Source organism: Manis pentadactyla, chromosome 13 (genome assembly GCF_030020395.1).
Source record: "Manis pentadactyla isolate mManPen7 chromosome 13, mManPen7.hap1, whole genome shotgun sequence".
NCBI lineage: Eukaryota > Metazoa > Chordata > Mammalia > Pholidota > Manidae > Manis > Manis pentadactyla.
In genome coordinates this window covers 99,680,493-99,701,441 of record NC_080031.1, presented here as the reverse complement: position 1 = coordinate 99,701,441, position 20,949 = coordinate 99,680,493, and the positions used below count along the sequence as shown (strand labels likewise).

At 35.9% G+C, this 20,949-nt stretch overlaps 1 protein-coding gene across 1 annotated transcript in view; it reads right to left on the bottom strand.

The window, feature by feature from the left end:
• Positions 1-20,949, bottom strand: part of CTNNA1 (catenin alpha 1) — a 218,260-nt gene that overhangs the window by 122,366 nt on the left and 74,945 nt on the right. Inside the window, exons 6-7 of the mRNA XM_036897096.2 lie at positions 18,316-18,585; positions 15,512-15,715 (exon numbers count right to left, since the gene is read on the bottom strand). Coding sequence (XP_036752991.1) covers positions 15,512-15,715; positions 18,316-18,585 — 474 coding nt within the window. The remainder of the gene's footprint in view (positions 1-15,511; positions 15,716-18,315; positions 18,586-20,949) is intronic.

The window sequence follows — 20,949 nt, the reverse complement described above, 5'->3', positions numbered from 1 at the left end:
GCACAGGGAAGGCAGTATAACATAGAAAAGACAAGTAGTGATTCTATAGCATCTTACTACACTGATGGATAGTGACTATAATGGGGTATGTGGTGGGGACTTGATAAAGGGGGGAATCTAGTAACCACAATATTGCTCATGTAATTATATATTAATGATGCCAAAGTAAAAAAGAATTAAAAAAATAAAAATCTTAAGTTTCAAATATATAGTTACTGACATTTATTCTGATAACCCTAAAATTAATATAATTCTTGATTCAGTGGTCTTAAGAAAATGGCTAATTTTGCATCAGCTGGGAAAACTTAGTCAAAAAGAATAGCTTGAGTCTAGCTTCTAGAGATTTCAAAATGAAAGAGCAGTGGACAGTAAATAAAAGCTAGGCAAATGGATGTGGTTTTTTAAAACACTGTGATTAGAAATTTCCGACTTTTAAGTTAATTTTTTTCCTGAATGCTACAAAATTTAATGTTGCTTTAAAAAAGCAAAACCCAACAAATACCTTTGTAGCATTTTGAGTCCATTCCTCAATTAAGAAATCTCAATTGTCTAAGAAAAACCGGCTTTGAGAAAGTAAGGGGGAAGAGGATCTTTTATCACAAGAGAAATCACTAAATAGGTTATATATGAATGACCAACTTTAAAAAATAAAACTATTTTCCTATATATATAATGGTATCTACCAATAGTCCACCAATAATAGAGAATCTTAAAAGCAACATAAACATGTATGTTCTGTTTCCCAGGAACAAGTGTAATTATTATTATGAGCTTTAAAGATTATAGTTGGGTATCACTGGTCAAATACTTACATTTTTCTTATAAAATATTTCAGGTTATTTTACATCACAAAATAATGAGCAATGTTCATACAGGCACAGAACAAAAGCAATCCAAAACATAAATCTTTTCATTCCTAGAAAATGAATTTCATGTCTGAATCTACAAAACCAGTAATTCTCCCTCAAAGCAGCGAGAAGTAATTCAGGACAAGTATGCTACAAAGTTAAGTTTAAAAGACAATTAGCAAAAAATCATGAAATAAGATATCACACTGCATTCTATTTGATAGAATTCTATTACAAACTGCAAAATCACAAAACCAAAAGTTAAAATATCTGCAACTGGGTAAAACCAGAACACTAGGCCAATCATTTCAACACATCTGAAAAACACTTGTAAGATAATTTACTGCCCAGATGTTGTTTCAGCCATTATGAAAAGGTCCGACTGTCATTTTCAGATAATAACTAAAGAAAATCAGTTCTCAGCAGTCTTTGGTTCTAAATACTCAATATTGTACTTTAAAATAATAAGGTATTTAGTGCCTGTCAAATATTTAGCAGTCATCAGATGTGAACACAGATTCAACTCAAAATAAACAGAAAGAACATTCAAAGAGAAAAATGACATTCCAGACTTTTGCCCTCTATATTATGACTAAGAAATATGAAAAGCACAATAACTTTCCAGAGAGTAGACCTGAAATCAGAGAAAAAGAAATTTCCTGGCAGACAGGGCTATACCTGTCTCTGGCAAGGACGATTTGGAGACTGAATGAGTTTTTATTAACTACCCTAAGTCCTCTAAAACACTTAATTTAAAAAAACATTTTTAATGAAAATTGTTTAAAAATATTAGGGTAGAGAGTTATGATTAAGAGGCTTCTAGTTTTACATGTTTGTCACATATGAGTATTCTAAATAAAATGAACAGGTACCTCCCAAAATGTCTAGTTTGCTACCTTTGAATAATTACAGTATTTTAAATTTCTTATACTCAACACATGACAACTTTGCCAAAAGTAAAACCTACTCCTTAGGCCAAAAAGAAAAAATGAGGAAGAAAGAACTATATTATAAATTTCCTAATATAGCAACAATATAGCACTTTATACAGCACTTCATTATCAAATATGGTATTCCCAACCCCACCCCAAATGAGGGTCAGCTGTAGTTAAGATGTCTGAACCACAAGATCATGTAAGTGGGGACTGCCACTCTGGCTCTTGGCTGTATAGGCAGAGAGCAAGGAATGCATCTGCCAAAAGAGGCAGGAGAACAGCCCCAGTATCTGCCTATCCAGATCCCTGTTCACCTTGTTCTTGGCTACCCTTACTGTTCTTTTGTTTCAAGGCATTTTGATATTTTTGCAATACCACCACCTATTATCATACCTTCATCATTTTACTTGGTCTTGTTTGAGTAGTTCTCTGTGCCTTTACACAAAATCAGGTAGAAGGGCAGCTATTAACGACTATTCTACAGTTAAGAAAGCAGCTCTGGGGAGGTTACTAGATCAAGTTTTAATGGGTCCTATTGTGTGAAAGCGTAAGCTTTTCGTCCACTGCCTATCACATCACATGTGAAGAACACCATTAGGAATAGCTCTGGACTATATCAGAGGCCTCAGTTCTAGTCCTAACTTCTTACCTGGCTATGATCATGGCCAAGTTATCTCTAGTTTCAATCTGTTTTGGTGGTTGGGCTTCAGATCTGGTGAAGGAAGTACACACACCATTTACCCCACTAAATGTAACTAAAAACTCTGGACAGAATACACAGAGTAGTAATCTGAGAATTGAAATGATAAAGGGCCAAATCTACAATTAGAGCCTGCAACACTCCTTTCTCAGTCATCAAACAAACCCTAAATAAATAAATAAGCAAGCAAGCAAGGTACAGAAAAATTGAACCAACTGGATCAATCAATGCCATTAACCAACTGAATCTAACTGATATTTATAGAATATTCCATCTAGCAAGAGAAGAATACATATTGTTTTCAAGTGCAGATAGAACATTCACAAAGGCAGCACTGGGTCATAAAACAAACCTCAATAAACAATTTAAAGAACTGGAATCACACAAAGTATATTCTCTGACTGTAATGAATTTGAATTAAGCCAGAAATCAGTAACAGAAACATAATAAGAAAAATCTCCAAATATTTGGAAATTAAGTAGCACATTTCCAAATAATCCACTAATCAAAGAACAACATTCAAAGAAAAATTTTAAATATTCTGAACTGAACAAAAATGAAAATATAATGTATTAAAATTTATCGGATACAAACAAAGCAGGGCTTATATGGAAATCTGCCATAAATCTTTACATTTTAAAAAAGGAAAGGTCTCAAATGATAACCTAAGTTCTAAAACTCAAGAAACTAAAAAAAAAAAGGAAGAGTAGAATAAAACCAAAGAAACAGAAGAAGGGAAGTAAGAGCAGAAACAACTGAAATTGAAAATAGTAAGAGAAATCAATGAAGCCAGAGCCGGTTCTTTCAAAAGATTAATAGACTTGATAAACCTATATAGCCAGATTGACAAGGAAAAAAGAGAGCAGACACAAATTACCAACATTAGGAATGAATTAGAAAATATGGCTACTGACTCCCCACAAACATTAAAAGAATAATGAAAGAATGCTACAAACAACTCTGCACATAAAATGTGACTAACTATAAAATGGACAAATTCCTTAGAAGAAGCCACAAGCTTCTAAAACTTATCCAGGAAGAAAGAAATAACTTAAACAGTCTTACATATCCATTAAAGAAATTGAATTTATAATTTAAAACCTTACAAAAACTTGTTGGCTGGACTAGATTAAGGTTCAGCAAACTTCTATAAAGGACCAGATAGCAAATATTTTTGGGACTGGTGGGGGCCATTCAGTCCCTGTCACAACTACTCTACTGTGCTACTCTAGAGAAAAAGCAGCCATAGATGATGATAAATGGGCATGGCTGTGTTCCAATAAAAATGTATTTACAAAAATAGGTGGCAGGCAGACTTGACCAGAGAACTAAAATTTGTCAACCCCTGCACTAGATCATAACATCACTGTAACTTCCAAATTCTCAACTACAGTTATACACTCCTGTGGTCAAAAATCACTTTGATATAGAATTCAAGAAAAGGATGATGCAAATGCTTCTACACAGAGAAGTCTGTTTTGACCCAAACTTGCTAGAAATGTGTACTATAGTAAACAAAAAGAGCACACAACTCACCACCACTTAAAACTAGTCTTGAATGAATCATTACCTCAAAAAAAATGAATCAAGACCTTATTACAATGAAAATCCTATTTTCCCATATTAATAGTGCTCTGGAATTAAACACAGTATATGATTATAAACAAAACCGAAAATCCAAGACACATTAAACTAAGAGTCTAAGTTTATTTTTAAACTTTATATCATTATGACTATAAGAAACATTGTCCAAACTGTGGGAAAACTATAGAAAAATTCGTATTGCTTATCATCCCAACACCTAGCTACAAATACTAATATTCTGATACGTTTAGAGGTTATTACCTTTTGATCCAGAAGCATTATTTTTAGATATGAACAAGCTTGCCTAACATCTCAAGAGCATAAAGTAATACCAAGGACAGTCTAACAGCAATCTCATGGAGTCTAAAACCCAATCAATCTGCAGCCTGACACTGGGCAGGTTTCCACGTCTTCTCCATCATCCTGATTTCAGGAGACCACTCCATTACTGATCCACTAGGCCAGCACCATTCATCTTCTACATAAATACACACCTTTCTGCATATAAAAGGTTAAGAACTTGCCTGTTAAATATGGCAATTCATAACACCAGACTAGCATTTAACACTGAACCTCTGGCCAGAAAGCAACACAAAATATAACTGGGGTGAGATGTCTTCCTCAGAGTAAAGGTCTTTTAAACCTCTCATCCTGCACCATATGAAAATCACACATTAATTTCTGATATGTTTCCAAATGAAATAAATGCTGCTCTGACAAGAGATACAAGCCCTACATGTGCTCAAATTCTGCATTCAGTGCAACATCTATTTATATCTAAATTCTCCAAAACATGCTAGGCAGTTCACAGAAAAGCTTACACTAACATATCAATAAAATCATAGGCAAGCAGAGCTCCAGAACTACGGACTACCAATCCAGGTACTGCAGGTATACTGCAGGAAACCCAAGGGTTCAAACAAAGATGGAAATCATAGCACACTGTGTAACAAAACTTGGCCCCTGTGACTGCACATCAGAGAGCCAACAGAAACATCTGTGACACTCAAGTAAACACCAGAGAGTCTAGCTTGGGAGAACACTCTTAAAAGCTTTCTTGTTCTGCTTACTTCAAGCAGTTCTTCCAGACCTGGGTCTATCTATTTAGTGTGGAATATTTCATTGGAGAACAGACATTAATAAAGCTATACAGTGGGAAACTCCGCTATCATGAAGAGATGATGATGTGACTTGCAAAGATGCACAGTGATAAAAGTATTAAGAGCTCAGAATTTCACGTCAGAGAGATCTGAGTTCAAATCTCAGCTGTATGTATACATATTTTTGAGCAAATAACACAATAAGGGCTATTATAGGAATAAAATAGATAATAATGTATGTCTCTTAGTACAATGGCTAGTTTATGGTAAGCAATATAATTGTACAGAAAATCCTTATTTTTATTTTTAAAAAAAGAGAAAAATGTTAAGAACAGATATGTGTGCACATATACACATATCCAGAATGAAGTATGAACTGCCACAGACCAAAAATAGGTGGCAGGATTACAGGTGATACATAATGAAACAGAACTTTTATCATCAGAATAATACGAAGCTATTCTAATATTGAAAATAACAAAATGCAGCCACAAAATAATGCAGCAAAAAGCTCTTCAAAGAGTCCTGCGAAGACTGGGAAGCTCTGGCTGTGCTAAAGTGATTCCAGGAAAGCATCTGTAAAACTGAGAAGAGATTAGCATCTAAATTAAGTGCCTCCCTTCACTACAATAACAATATATCTTTGAAAGTGAACATTAACTACATCCTATTCATATATTCCATATCAAACTATTATCTAAATCAAATAAAAACTTTATGCCTGACATATTAACATAATCAAACCCCTCAAATATATGCCCAGGCCAACCCAAAGAATGCCCAGTTAAGGCATTCCTCTTTAAGGATCCTATAATCACTGCATCCAACATTTACGGGAAAGATAAAATTTATCCTTAAGCAATACCATCCTCACCAAGTCCTAAGGCATACCAATTTCCCCTTGCCTAAAACTACAGTTATAGGTGTTTTTTTTTTTAAAGAAAAAAAGCTTTAATGGCTACTACCTGTGGATTACTGTACTGTTCTGGACATTCAATGAAGAAGTTGATGCTAAACCTTTATCTACTCACCTTAGCTGGCTGGCTACCCAGTAGTCAGAACTATCTTAAAGAAATATAATGTGAGCAAGAAACATAACTACATATTTAATTTTAAATCTTCTAGTAGCCATAAGTAAAGAGAAATAGGTAAAAATTAAAAAACTTTAAATCTAATATATCCAAATATTATCAATGAGGTAGTATTGAGATATTTTACATCCTTTTTGTGTACTGAGTGTTTGAAATCTGGTTTGTGGTTTTACTTACAGTACATCTGAATTTGGAGGCATCACATTTTGTAGCTCAACAGCTACACACGGCTACTGGCTACCAGACTGGATGGCACAGAGCTAGAGCTATACAAGTGCAAGGCCTGTGCTTGTTCTCAAAAATTGTTAAGCCTAACTCCAGGCAGTCAACACATGACCACTGGTAAAAAGAAAGACATAGGCCCAACATGGGGTCACTTCTGCTAGGCAAAGTTACCAAACTGAGGCTTAATACCTAACCTAATTGCAGTTTCAAACTCCCCTAGAATGTAGTCTGCAGGAAAATCATCTGTCACATGTGCTCTCTCCAACCCCCCAAGGAAGATGAGGTAATCCCCCCTAATAAGACTCTTTTGTCTCCAATGAAGGTGACCTCACCCAAAATAATCCTCTTCTCTGTTCAAGACTTCCTTGTCCTGCCTTTAAAAACGTCTTGCTTTCTGTAGCCCTTGGAAGCATCTCTCTACTTGCTACATAGATCCTGCTCAAGAATCACTTAATAAAGCGAATTCGATCTTCAGATTTACTTGGTTGAGTTGTTTTTTAACACCATGAAATGCTGAGCGAGACTGCTCAGCTCAAAACCAAATGGAATTCTTTTCAAAGATTGTGGGTCTTCTATGTTTCAGACAATGTGTTAGGTGTTTTTTTTCAGACTAGGGGCTTCGTTTTTTGAAGCATCAGGAGATTGAAGATGGATGTGATGACTGAGATAAGTAAGTGTGGTCCCCTCAAATTCTACTATTAGAAGAACAGCTCAAAGCACATGCCCTAATAAAGGAAAAAAAGAAATATATTAAGGATCAGCAGATGAATATCCTTCATCCTTCAGCAGAATGAAGAGTCTGAAATAAAGAACTCAGTTATAAGGTACAGGCTCTTCAGAAGGTTTTTCACTGGCACTGAAGTAACTTCAGAGAAAATTTTAACACAATTAGGCTCCAAAGTCAGCTACAGATTCAAGGAGCAGAAATTTTAACCCATTAACCTGATAGTTTGAACCCTAGTTATATGAATATTTTGTTTATATGCAGAGAACATTAGGAGGATTAAAACCATTAAAAACTCTGCATAGAAGAAAAGGAAAAAACTGGAAATAGGTATGGCTAAAGGGTTAAGAGTACTAATGGCTTGATTTAATGTTTAGGTATGACTTTCAATTATGTCAAAATAAACAAAGTGGCAAAAACTTTTTCAAATTCAATTACATTTCATTTTATTTTCAATCCATTCACTTTTAAACCTTTTAAGATTAGACACCCACACAGCTGTTTTTCTTTCTCTAAACCTTCACAGGCAGAGTAACCTTAGGCTGATAGAAAAAGAAAAAATTAAACTTAACCACAATAACCACATTTTATTTCAAGGAAACCTGGAAATCATTTCCAAGTACAAAGATCCACTGAACTGTCACGCATATGAGGTATTTTCATAATGTTAAGTAAGTAGGGGTCAAATGCATTACTTATAACATCAATAACTCTTAGATCTCTGAACAGTAAGTTAGCAATAGAGCCAAGACTACCCTTCAACTTTAAACCACAATGCAAGAAGGAGCATTAAGGTTGCTGGCCTCCTAGCCCTTGGAGCCTTTAAAAGGGAGTTTGGCCCTTGCCTGATTAATTTAATTCCACCCTAAGTAAGGTATCACTTTCACTCACTGCTTATTTCAAGAGTACTTGGTTTAATTTTTTTCTACAAATGTCATCTATGTACTGCAGGATCTATAGAAAGTAGAGTTAAACCATCCACAGCCTCCTCCCTATAACTTTGAAGAAGGTAAGGCCTATAAAATCAAGGACCTTTCCTTTTTTCACTAATTTATCCCTAGCATAATACTGTTCATTCTATTCACTCTCCCAAGTCAGCATGGTTCATTAAGCAAATACTGAGTACCTCTTCTAGCATTTTACTAGACCCTGAAAGAATACTTGTAAAATAGTTTCCATTTTCAGAAGCTTAAAACTTGGTGGCAGAAATCACATGGATAAAGAAAACACAATTAAGCAACAATTTAAGGAAGTAAACAATTAGGTCCACAACTTCAAACAGCAAAGAAATAATGTAGAATGTGCATTTTGAAACAGCCTTCAGCAGAGATATGGGTAATGGAGAGTGGGCCTTGAAGGACAACAGGTTAGGTTTAAACAGGTGAGAAGGGAATTTCAAACACATAATGAACAATTCCTACTGAAGTCATGAGCAAAGACTGGCCTGAGTAGGCAGAACAGACTGGAAAGCGAGTAGAAGAGCCTAGAAAGCAGCAACGGCAGTGGAGACAGAAAGGGACAAGTGCAAGAAACCATGAGAGCAATTTCTTCACCTTAACTGCACTCTGCAATCAGGTGGGGAACTTTTAGAAATATTGATGCCTGGACCTCAATCCAGTGATTAATTGGGGTACACCTGGACATCAGGAATTTTTTTAAGTTCCCCTGGGATTCTGATGTACATCCAAAGTTAAGAAATCATTGCCTTAGAGGAAAAACCAACAGAACTTGGTAGTGGCCACACAGAAGAAGGAAGACACAAGAGATTTTAAGAGTCTATAAAAATAATGACATTACTGAGAGAATCCAGGAAATGCAAAAAGAAAAAACACATGAGCCCTTCTGGACTTTCCTACTCTGTCTATAAAGCCCTAAGCAGTGAACCAGTTTTAATTACTCCACAGTCTTCAATTCTCCACATACTATAATTATTTGTCTAATATATTTTCAACAGAAATAATCGAAACTGAAAGTGAACGTTTTTCTTTTCTTTTCTTTTTATTAAATTATCTTTGGATACAATCTTATGAAGGTTTCACATGACCAACACTGTGGTTTCAACATTCACCCATATTATCAAGCCCCCCCTCACCTCCCCGCCACCACTGCAGTCACTATCAGCACAGTAGATGCTACACAGTCATTACTTGTCTTCTCCATGCTGTACTGCCTCCCCCATGACCTACCTACATTATGATTGCGAATTATAGAGCCCCTTAATCCACTTCTCCCTCCCTCCCCACCCACCTTCCCCAGCCCCTTTCCTTTGGTAACTGCTAGCCCCTTCTTGGAGTCTGAGTCTGCTGCTATTCTATTCATTCAGTTTTGCTTTGTTTTTATATTCCACAAATGAGTGAAGTCATTCGGTACTTATCTTTCTCTGCCTGGCTTATTTCACTGAGCATAACATCCTCTAGCTCCATCCATGTTGTTGCAAATGGTAGGATTTCTTTTTTATGGCTAAGTAATATTCCATTGCATATATGTACCACTTCTTCTTTATCCATTCATCTACTGATGGGACACTTAGGTTGTTTTCATATTTTGGCTATTGTAAATAGTGTTATGATAAACATAGTGGTGCATATGTTTTTGAATCCAGGACCTAGTATTCTTTGGGAAAATTCCTAGAAGTGGAATTCCTGGGTCAAATGGTATTTCTATTTTTAGTTTTCTGAGGAATCTCCATACTGCTTTCCACAATGGTTGAAATAATTTACATTCTCACCAACAGTGTAAGAGGGTTCCCCTTTCTCCACATCCTTGCTAGCATTTGTTGTTCCTTGTCTTTTCCATGTTGGTCATCCTAACTGGTGTGAGGTGATATCTCATTGTGGTTTTAATTTTCATTTCCCTGATAATTAGTGATGCGGACCATCTTTTCATATGCTTGAGGCCATCTGAATTCCTTCTTTGGAGAATTGTCTGTTCATATCCCCCACCCATTTTTTATATTTGCTTTTTGGGTGTTGAAGTGTGTGAGTTCTTTATATATTTTGGATGTTAACCCCTTGTCAGATATGTCATTTACAAATATATTCTCCCATACTGTAGGATGCCTTTTTGTTCTGCTGATAGTGTCCTTTGCTGTACAGAAGCTTTTTAGTTTGATGTAGTCCCATTTGTTCATTTTTGCTTTTGTTTCCCTTGCCTAAGGAGATGTATATGGGAAAAAGTTGCTCATGTTTATATTCAAGGAATTTTTGCCTCTGTCTTCTTCTAAGAGTTTTATCGTTTCATGACTTACATTCAGGTCTTTAATCTATTTTGAGTTTACTATTGTGTATGGATTTAGACAGTAATCCAGTTTCATTCTCTTGCATGTAGCTGTCCAGTTTTGCCAACACCAGTTGTTGAAGAGGCTGTCATTTCCTCATTGTATATCCATGGCTCCTTTATCATATATTAATTGACCATAGATGTGTGGGTTTATATCTGGGCTCTCTGTTCTGTTCCATTGATCTATGGGTCTGTTCTTGTGCCAGTACCAAGTTGTTTTGATGATTGTGGCTTTGTAGTAGAGCTTGAAGTTGGGGCGTGTAATCCCCCCAGCTTTATTCTTCCTTCTCAGGATGGCTTTGGCTATTCAGAGTCTTTTGTGGTTCCATATTAATTTTAGAACTATTTGTTCTACTTCATTGAAGAATGCTGTTGGTATTGTGATTGGAACTGCATTGAATCTGTAGACTGCTTTAGGCAGGATGGTCATTCACACAATATTAATTCTTCCTATCCATGAGCACAGGAGGTACTTCCATTCATTAGTGTCTTCTTTAATTTCTCTCATGAATGTCTTGTAGTTTTCAGAGTATATAGGTCTTTCACCTCCTTGGTTAGGTTGCTTCCTAGGTACTTTACACTTTTTGATGCAATTGTGAATGGAGTTGTTTTCCTGATTTCTCTTTCTGCTAATCCATTAATATACAGGAATGCAACAGATTTCTGTGTGTTAATTTTGTATACAACAACTTTGCTGAATTCAGTTATTAGTTCTAATAGATTTTTGGTGGAGTCTTCAGAGTTTTCTATGTATAATAAAATACCATGTTGTCTCTAAACAGTGACAGTTTAATTCTTCCTTAACCAATCTGGATGCTTTTAATTTCTTTGTGTTATATGACTGCCATGGCTAGGACTTCCAATACCATGTTGAAGAAAAGTGGGGAGAGTGGGCATTCTTGTCTTGTTCTCAATCTTAGAGGAACACTATTAAGTATATGTTGGCTGCAGGTTTGTTGTATATGACCTTTATTATGTTGAAGTACTTACCCTCTATACCCATTTTGTTGAGTTTTTATCATGAATGGATGTTGAATTTTGTCAAATGCTTTTTTAGCATCTATTGAGATGATCATGTGATTTCTGTCCGTCCTTTTTTGATGTGGTATATGATGCTGACGGACTTTCAAATATTGTACCATCCTTGCATCCATGGAATAAATCCAACTTGGTCATGATGGATGATCTTTTTGATGTACTTTTGGATTTGGTTTCCTAATATTTTGTTGAGGATTTCCGCATCTATGTTCATTGGGGATACTGGTCTGTAATTTTCTTTTTTTTGTGATGTCTTTGTCTGCTTTGGGTATTACAGTGATGCTGTCATCGTAGAATGAGCTTGGAAATACTCCCTCCTCTTTTAGAATACTTTGAGGAGGATGGATATTAGCTCTTCTTTAAATGTTTGATAAAATTCAGCTGTGGGCCAGGGTTTTCCTCGTAGGTAGTTTTCTGATTAACAATTCTATTTCACTGCTGGTAATTGATCTGTTCAGATTCTCTGTTTCTTCCTCAGTCAGTCTTGGAAGGTTGTATTTTTCTAGAAAGTTGTCCATTTCTTCTAGGTTGTCCAACCTATTGGCTTATAACTTTTTATAGTATTATCTAATAATGCTTTGTATTTCCATGGTGTCTGTTGTGATTTTTCCTTTTTCATTTCGGATTCTGTTTATGTGTATACACTCTTTTTTTCTTGCTAAGTCTGGCTAAGGGTTTATCTATTTTGTTTATTTCTCAAAGAACCAGCTCCTGGTTTCATTGATTCTTTCTATTTTTTTTAAGGTATCATTGATAAACACTCTTATGAAGGTTTCACATGAAAAACATTGTGCTTATGACATTCACCCATATTATCAAGTCCCCCCCATACCCCACTGAAGTCACTGTCCATCAATGTAGTAAGATGCCACAGAGTCATTACTTGTCTTCTCTGTGCTATACTGTCTTCCCCATGACTCCCCCCAACCATGTGTACTAATCATAATACCCCTCAATCTCCTTCTCCCTCCCTCCCTCCCATCCACCCTCCTCCACCCTTCCCCTTTGGTAACCACTAGTCACTTCTTGGAGTCTGTGAGTCTGCTGCTGTTTGTTTCTTGTTTTGCTTCATAGTTATACTCCACAAATGAGGGAAATCATTTGGTACTTGTCTTTCTCTGCCTGGCTTATTTCACTGAGCATAATACCCTATAGCTCCATCCATGCTGTTGCAAATGGTAGGATTTGTTTTCTTCTTATGGCTAAATAGTATTCCATTGTGTATATGTAGCACATCTTCTTTATCCATTTATTTACTGATGGACACTTAGGTTGCTTTCATATCTTGGCTTTTGTTCTTTCTATTGTTTTATTCTTCTTGATTTTATTTATTTCTGCTCTGATCTTTATTATGTCCCTCCTTCTACTGACCTGGGGCCTCATTTGTTCTTCTTTTCTACTTCCATTAATTGTGAGTTTATACTCTTCATTTGGGATTATTGTTTCTTGAGGTAAGCCTATATTGCTATATACTTTCCTCTTAGAAATGCCTTTGCTGCATCCCACAGGTTTTGCCCTGTTGTGTTATTGTTTTCATTTGTCTCCATATATTGCCTTATCTCTGTGTTTTGGCCATTGATCCATTCATTATTTAGGAGCATGTTGTTAATCCTCCATGAGTTTGTGGGCTTTTTTGTTTTCTTTGCATAATTTATTTCTAGTTTTATACCTCTGTGGTCTGAGAAGCTGGTTGGTACAATTTCAATCTTTTTTAATTTACTGAGGCCCTTTTTATGGCCTAGTGTGTGATCTATTCTGGGAAACATTCCATGTACACTTGCAAAGAATGTGTATCCTGCTGTAAAAGTGAACCTTTAAAAAAAAAAAAATCAAGGTAGAGCTCACCCTAGGGGACATAAAATAAGTCTTCTCCGGCTTTCCAGCTAGAAATAATGGCATCCTCTTTGCAATCCCCATGACATGTATACAGTGTCTATGATGGCATTCCCAATAAAGTCCCTGTAGAGACCCTGTCTGTTTCAGAAGGGAAGGATCAGTGCCTCATTCCTCCTCGTACATAGTACCCAGCACACTACTTTGCACGTGAAGCATACTCAATATGAACTGAGTGACAGGAAGACATTGCCACTTAAGTTCTGATTGTCACCAGAGGTTCTAAATGTTTTTGAATGCTTTGTAAGTAAAAAAATCTGTCCCCAGTTGGGACTGCTTCCTGCAGACCCTTCTACTGTTGTAAGCTTTCTTCAAGTGTGCTTCATTCCCCATTTCATCTGCACTCCATCACTTTTTGACAGACTCTACTCTGCTCACATGAATCAATACAAGGAAACTAAATTTTTCATCTTTAGGAGAAACCTGCCCAGAGACCATATTGCAAAATGTATTTCTGAATCCTAATATAATTTCTTTCAAAACCTCCACCATAATCCTTAAATTTCAGCCCAGTGTCAATCATTGTTCTAGTTTTCACTTACATAATAAAATGTTATGCAAGAGTGCTGTTAGGGTCTCCATGTTTTCAGTGTGTTTCCCACTTTTACTTAAATCCATGGCACAAGAGAAAGTACTATTTGTATGACACTCTGGGGAAACACCAGAAGGTTACTCTTGACTAGAAATGACTGGCCCAAGACCAGACCAACTCCAAGACTCAAAGGTTATCTGATAGACTGGTTACGAAGCTCTAGTATGGAAAAATGAGAACAGACTTACCATACATTCTTCCATTAAAGGCCATTTTTAAAGTCATTTCCTTATCATAACTGATTGGACACTTTTGTAGCACTTCAGCTACACATGATAGCTTTGGGAGCTATTCTTCAAGTTATCCATTTTTTGTATTTTCTGATTTTTAAATGTGTCCCACATATTCACTGTGACTTATCAACCACTTTTTCCATTTGATTTAACTAAGCCTCTAATCTCATTTTTCCAAGGTAGACTGCATATGATCAAAACATGGTAATGGCTTAAAAAAAATTGAATATGCTACACTAATTTCAAAATATGGCATAAACAAGATAAATGCAGGAAGGAATTCATCTTCACCCTAGGAATTCCAATATGACTCACCATTATACATGCATTTGTAGAGGCATGGAAGTGAACAAACAAGATGTACTGCAAATGAACAAATGAGAAAGTACCAAGATCTTTTCCTGACAAGCATTAAACAGGCAAAAATCATTACAGAGAACTAATCCGTATTGTCCCTCTTCCCCAAAAAATTATTTTATAGAATTTTTTAAAAATTTATTCCTTCTTTGCCACAGTAAAATATTGAGTACAAGGTCTATACTACAGTAACCCTAAGTTAGCATTAAATAACTGGAATGAAGGAGAAAGTTATTAAAAAAGAAAAAAGGCAGACATTGACAGTAGAGAAAAAAACCAACAAATACAGAATTTTCTATGGCAAAAAAAAAAAGGTGTCAAATTTCACAAACCTTAAAACTCAAAAACACTACTCAGTTCACCTAGCACAGCTATTCTCCACAATTACCTACTCTGATAACGTTCTATATGGACATGAAAAAAACATCAACTATAAATATTTTCAGCATTCCATTTTACCCAAAACTAGATGGCACCTAGATATGATAATGAATTTTAGGGGTACTGAAGGTTTTAGAGGTGAAATATTTAGAGGTGAAGTGACACAATATCTGTAACTTACTTTCAAATGTCTTACAGAAAAAAGATTATATATGTGTATATATACATATACATACATTTATACACACACACATACACATGTATTCATGTGTTAATTGATGAATCTAGATAAAAGGTAGAAGGGTGCTCATTTTATCAACCTCGTAAATTTTAAAACTTTCAAAATAAAAAGTTAGGGAAAGGGGGGGCACATAGAATGCCATTTATCCATTCACTGAAAACTGTGCCCCACCCAAAAGAGTCAAGGAGCCAAGAACTTATTTGACATTTATAGTAAGAACCTCTCAAATCCACTACCTGTCATGGAAAACTCCTCTTATTTAAAAAAAAAAAAAAAATTCTGACACTCACATTGCCCATGTACTCCGAGAGAAGGTCCTGCAGGGCCTGGCGGACAGCATTACACTCTGCCACAATTCTCTCACGCCGGTCATCACGAGTGCAGGATGAGTCAGCCATCAGGGCAGCCCCACTAATGATGCTTTCCAGGCGCTCCTCCAGGGAAGGCCTAAAGCGCTCCTCGCTGAAGCTCAAGGGGTCCACAATTATTTGTTTCTGTAGAGGAAGTGTTATTGAATGTTAATGCTGATCTCTGTTCCCATTACCTAAGAAGGTCAGGAAAGTGCTAAATTAACATAAAAATTCCATTGTCTCAAAGAAAGCTGTACCTCTTGGTGATGAGAGACCATCATTACAAGTTGGACTATGGTGGATAACTTCTCAAAGAAGGCACTAGAAACAATACTATCTAGCTGAATGGAGCCTGGGTAAGGTATGACACCACAAATGCAAAAACAAATACGTCGACGTAAAAATCATCCTCACACTACTTAATCTGAACATCTGAAGGTCAGCCAATTCAGTATTAGTAAGTTAAGTTACCAAATGATAATTACAAGGACAATAAGTTAGATCTCTTTTTCTTTTCTGTGTACTAAATATAAAACTGCTACATGACATTAGCAGAACTGTTTCACCACAATAAAATTAGTAAATGAAAACAAAATACTGACTCCAAGTTTCAGAATGTATTTATAACCAATTTCAATCTATTTTATCTTAATGTACACATCTCACCAAATCTTATAATTTATAAAAAATAAGTTTTTATAAAATTTTATGCATTTATAAAAATTTGTAAAATTTATATTAATAACTTTAAATATATAAAACTTTCAAAAATCTAAAATATTTAATAAATAATTCAGTCTCAACTTGATTATTCTGTTATATCTAAACTTTCTTTCCACAAATACCTCTATGTATTCAGTAATAGATGCAATCTATTTCCAGGAAAGTCACTCTGTGAGGTAAAACTGTCCCAATGCGAATAAATTCTTCCTCTGTCTCTTTACTCCCCTGACTCTACTTAAACCTAGCTTTGCCTGTGATGAGGGAGGTGATTAGGTCATAGTAAGCTGTAAGGTACAAGGTCAAAATTAACACTCCCAGAACAATAGCTACTGACCTCCCTCCAACTTCTCCATTTTACACAATTTCTTCAAACTGGTAAATGTTTGTGCAAATATTCTGCCTTAGTTTTTCTTTATAGGGACTATATTCTTATTGATTTCAACTTAAATGCCAGGTTTTTTATTTAAAAAGCATGCCCTTTTCCAGTAAGTATACATTTCTTCTTTCCCTTCCAAAGAACCCTCAGTTTCGAAATTGAACATGTAATAAATATCCTGAGTTCATTATCAACCTACATTTTAGCTAATCATTTTTGTTACCAAAATTAAGTTACTGCAGGATTTCTCTGGTCAAAACTGAATACACAATGCCTTCTGACCAACAGGAATGAGGAATGATTCACAGACTTTTAATAGAGCTGCGATGGGCCTACAATCATTTAGTCAAACTCCCTCATTTCATGAATGAAGTTTCACTGTAGCCCTAACAGTTAAGTGGTCTCTGGTAGATACTACTCAGCACTCAGGGCAAAATGTAACCCTTACTGCCTTGAGACAGGCCAATACCAAATAATGCCAAATTTGAGGGGAAAAACAACAGTGCCAGTAAATTCTAAGATGCATCATAAGAGTATGCCATAAAGTCATTTAATATTTAAGATTACAGGATAAAAATTCAGTCCTAAATAATTCAGTGTTAAAAAGTCTTTATGCTTAACACTGATTTATGAGAAGTCTTAAATCAGCCATGCATATCAGCAAGGATCAGTTACCCAAGCCAAAGTAAAGGGTTGAGACAAATGGAAATAAAAGGTAAAGGCAAAGAAAAACTATTAAAATGCACTCCATTATATTGATTCTGTTATTTCAAAACATTCCTATTTATGAAAGGATGCTGGCCACTTGGAAGGCAATTTTCCCATATGTTAATTTTAAAAAGACATTAACCCAAACAGTTGGTTTTAAAGCAAATTAAAGCAAACACACACACACACATTCACACTCACTCACTCTTAAAAAAATAAATCTTAAACTGCTGCCATCTACTGGAAGCCATGAGGCATTGTGGGTAGGAATTAAAAAACACAACCCACCAAAAAAATTAAGATTAGAGTTGATACATTAGGACAGTATGTACAAAGAACTGATCTGGGGCATCATCCATAAAAGGTGACTATATAGCATACTAAGGAAGCATTTAATTCCAAATTACTTCCACTTGAATAAATTTTGTCTATTATTACAATTTAGTCATTGAAAATTATATCTAGACAGACAAATAAGAGTAAGATGATGGCACTTCTGTTACAGTCACATTGTTGATAGTCACTTCTGTTATAGTCATTTACTTATCTTCTACTAGACTGTAGGCTGCCGGAGGGCAGAGCCTACATGCACTATATCTCTGAATCACCCAGTCTCATATCTGCCAAAAGGTTAAAATCTTGCTTGAAATGAACCAAACTCATATCCTCAATAAAGAATGATCTCATGGGGAAACAAGGTGGATAAAGGGATTCAGAAGTTTAACTCATACTAGAAAAGAAAAGAAAGAAAAGATAAATGCCACAGGCCAAGTCAAGATCAAGTAGACTGATGATTCATGAACATTACTTTCAACTTAGATTGCAAATCTAAGTCAAAACTGAGCTTTCATCAGAAATCTTGATCACATTTCACCAGAAATCTGTTAACTCTGGGGGATGGTCAAGAGCCTGAAGTTTCCTCCCATGCATAACTTACATCAAAGTTATTGAGAGCATATGCCAGTTCCCCTCCTCCTCCGCCCTGGTGCTGGGAAGCATCGTCTGAAGCGGCGGCCTGGGCTGCATTGGAAATGCCAGTGACTGCCTGCTGCAGCTGCTTGTATATAAGGTCTCTGTTGGCCTTATAGGCTGCAACATCAGGGTGCTGTAGGCAGGCCTGGGAGGCGGTATAGAGGATTGGAACGTTTTTCTGCAGGATTCCTCTGGCTGCAGCCATCTGATCGCGATGACCCACATCTTTCAGTTCCTACAAGAGATAAAAAAGACAATGGAAGTCTCTGTATGAGTTTTAGTCATGTAAAAATTGTCAGTAAATGCTGAGAAGTTAAAATTTCTACTAATTAGACACAATATTTTCACGTAAGTCTGGCTTGAAAGTTCATCAAAAAGGAGATGGTATGGCTTAGTGGGTAAAGAGCTCAAAATTTTCCAAACCACACAGACCTGGATTTGAATCTCCAGTTCTACTTTCCCAGATATTGTGATCTTATTTAAATACTCCAAGCTCAATTTCACCTTCTGCCAAACAACAGCAATAATAGTACCTCTCTGGTAATTGCCTTAAGGATTAAATGAGACAATGCATGTAAAGCACCTAATGTAGCAGTAAGTAAAAAGCACAACATAAAACTGACTTGCATCTTCATTACAACTAAATAAAGATGTATATACCTGTTCCCATGAAAATAAAAAGTTCATTCAGAGACACATTTAAAAAGAGTAAGGTTTATTACTGCAATCTCTTCTTTATTAATTTATAAATGTTCATTATGAGAGGTTTGTGAAATTTGGGATAGGTAGATACCACAGGTACACAGGCTATGCCAACCAACCATGTGAAGATGTAGCAGGCTATTCTCTCTCCCCTCCTCTCCTTACCCTTCTGACCCCAAAGAGCCCCTTAGGACACAGGTCATTAAGGCATAAAACCAAGTGAGGCTGATGTGCTCTATGCCTTTAATCCATAAGGCTTGTATTTCATAGTAGTACTTTACATTAACGTGGTCTATAAAGTAAAACTGTCCTTTTTTGGGTTCCTCTACCCTATAATTATAACCCACATTTAAAAATATTTGAGTTTCCTGACATAGTTTCCACTACTGACATCTACTTAGTAGACTGGGTAGTGACAAATACATGATACCTACAATAAACAAGATGAGAAGGGGGTACTTCTAGTATCCCATTGTTACTAAAATTACTCAGAGGGTAAAAAAAAAACCTAACTCTAGTAAATGTGGATCACTACCACAGAAGATAAATATAAGTGATAACCCTAACTGACCGCCAGATCGGCTCAAATTCTATTTTACATGTGATTATAGAATTTCAATGTTAATGTCACCAACTGAATCCTAGAGCACAAGTTTAAACATTTTAAAAATGAACATTACATGTGTAAACATAAGACAAAAACTGATTAGCTTAGAAAAGCCAAAGTCAATTACCCAATTTAAAGTCTGACTTAACTATTAAATGGCTCATCTTTCTAGATGAGTTCCTAATTAAGCATTAGACACCAAATTGGCTTCCTTTTTCTGATACTTCATTCTGACAATATATTTTAGGTTTGCATCTTTATTCAAACCTTGTCTAATATGACAGCTTACTTTTCCTTCTAGGAGTCTTTTCTCGTTTGAAATTTAAATTTGCAAATAATAGAGCACAGCACTCCAAATGCCCTGTAGCACAGTACATTAGGCTAAATATTCAATAACAGGACCCTGTAGATTGTGAGAATCAGTTTCAAGACTCAAGCTATGACAGGGAGCTGAGGCTAACCATTATGCTTAAACAGCTGGTGCACATGTTCTGTGTGGCATTTTCTAAATGTCCTGCCCTCGCCATAACCTCAGGGACATTAAGTTTTCAGGGAGGCATTTGCCTTTAAGCACCTATATTGTCCTGTTTTGTAAAATACTTTGCAATGAGCTTTGACATTCTTCCTAAGTATTTATAACCCAGATCAATACAGTCTCTTGTAAGATTACCAAACACACATATGGTCACCTTAAGTTAACAGATGCCAGAATGACTATTCAACACCTGACTTTCCTAAAGCCACTGCCGGGCTGGTATGATAAACTTTTTCTTTTCCAAAGACTACACAGTAGGTTAAATATTCAGAAACAGGACCCCTGCAGATTTAGAGAATTGACGATCATCTTAAGACTGAAGCTATGACATGGGTCTGCAGCTAACCATTATGCTTAAGCAGCTGGTGCACATGCTGTGCGACATTTTCTAAATGTCTTGCCCTCACCACAATGTAGCTCTGATAGACTATCTACCAAGTATGAGGGATATATCTTAATCTGTGATGAAAATGACAGCTAAATATCATCACTTGTCCTAACTACTAAAGTACCTACTTTCTCTCTTTAGAACTATCTTTGTTGTATGTAGCACAAAGAAACTAGATTTTGTTAAGTAAAGATAGGAAAATGGACACTCTCATAAGGCAGCACAATTTATTATAATAATGATCAATCATAAGTATTCTTTTCAAACATGTGCTGATAAGTAATCCAGGTTAGGGAAAAAAGTGAGCCATTAAGCAATATAATAAATTACTTATGAAATTAAGAGTCCCTTGGCCTACTTTAGCCTC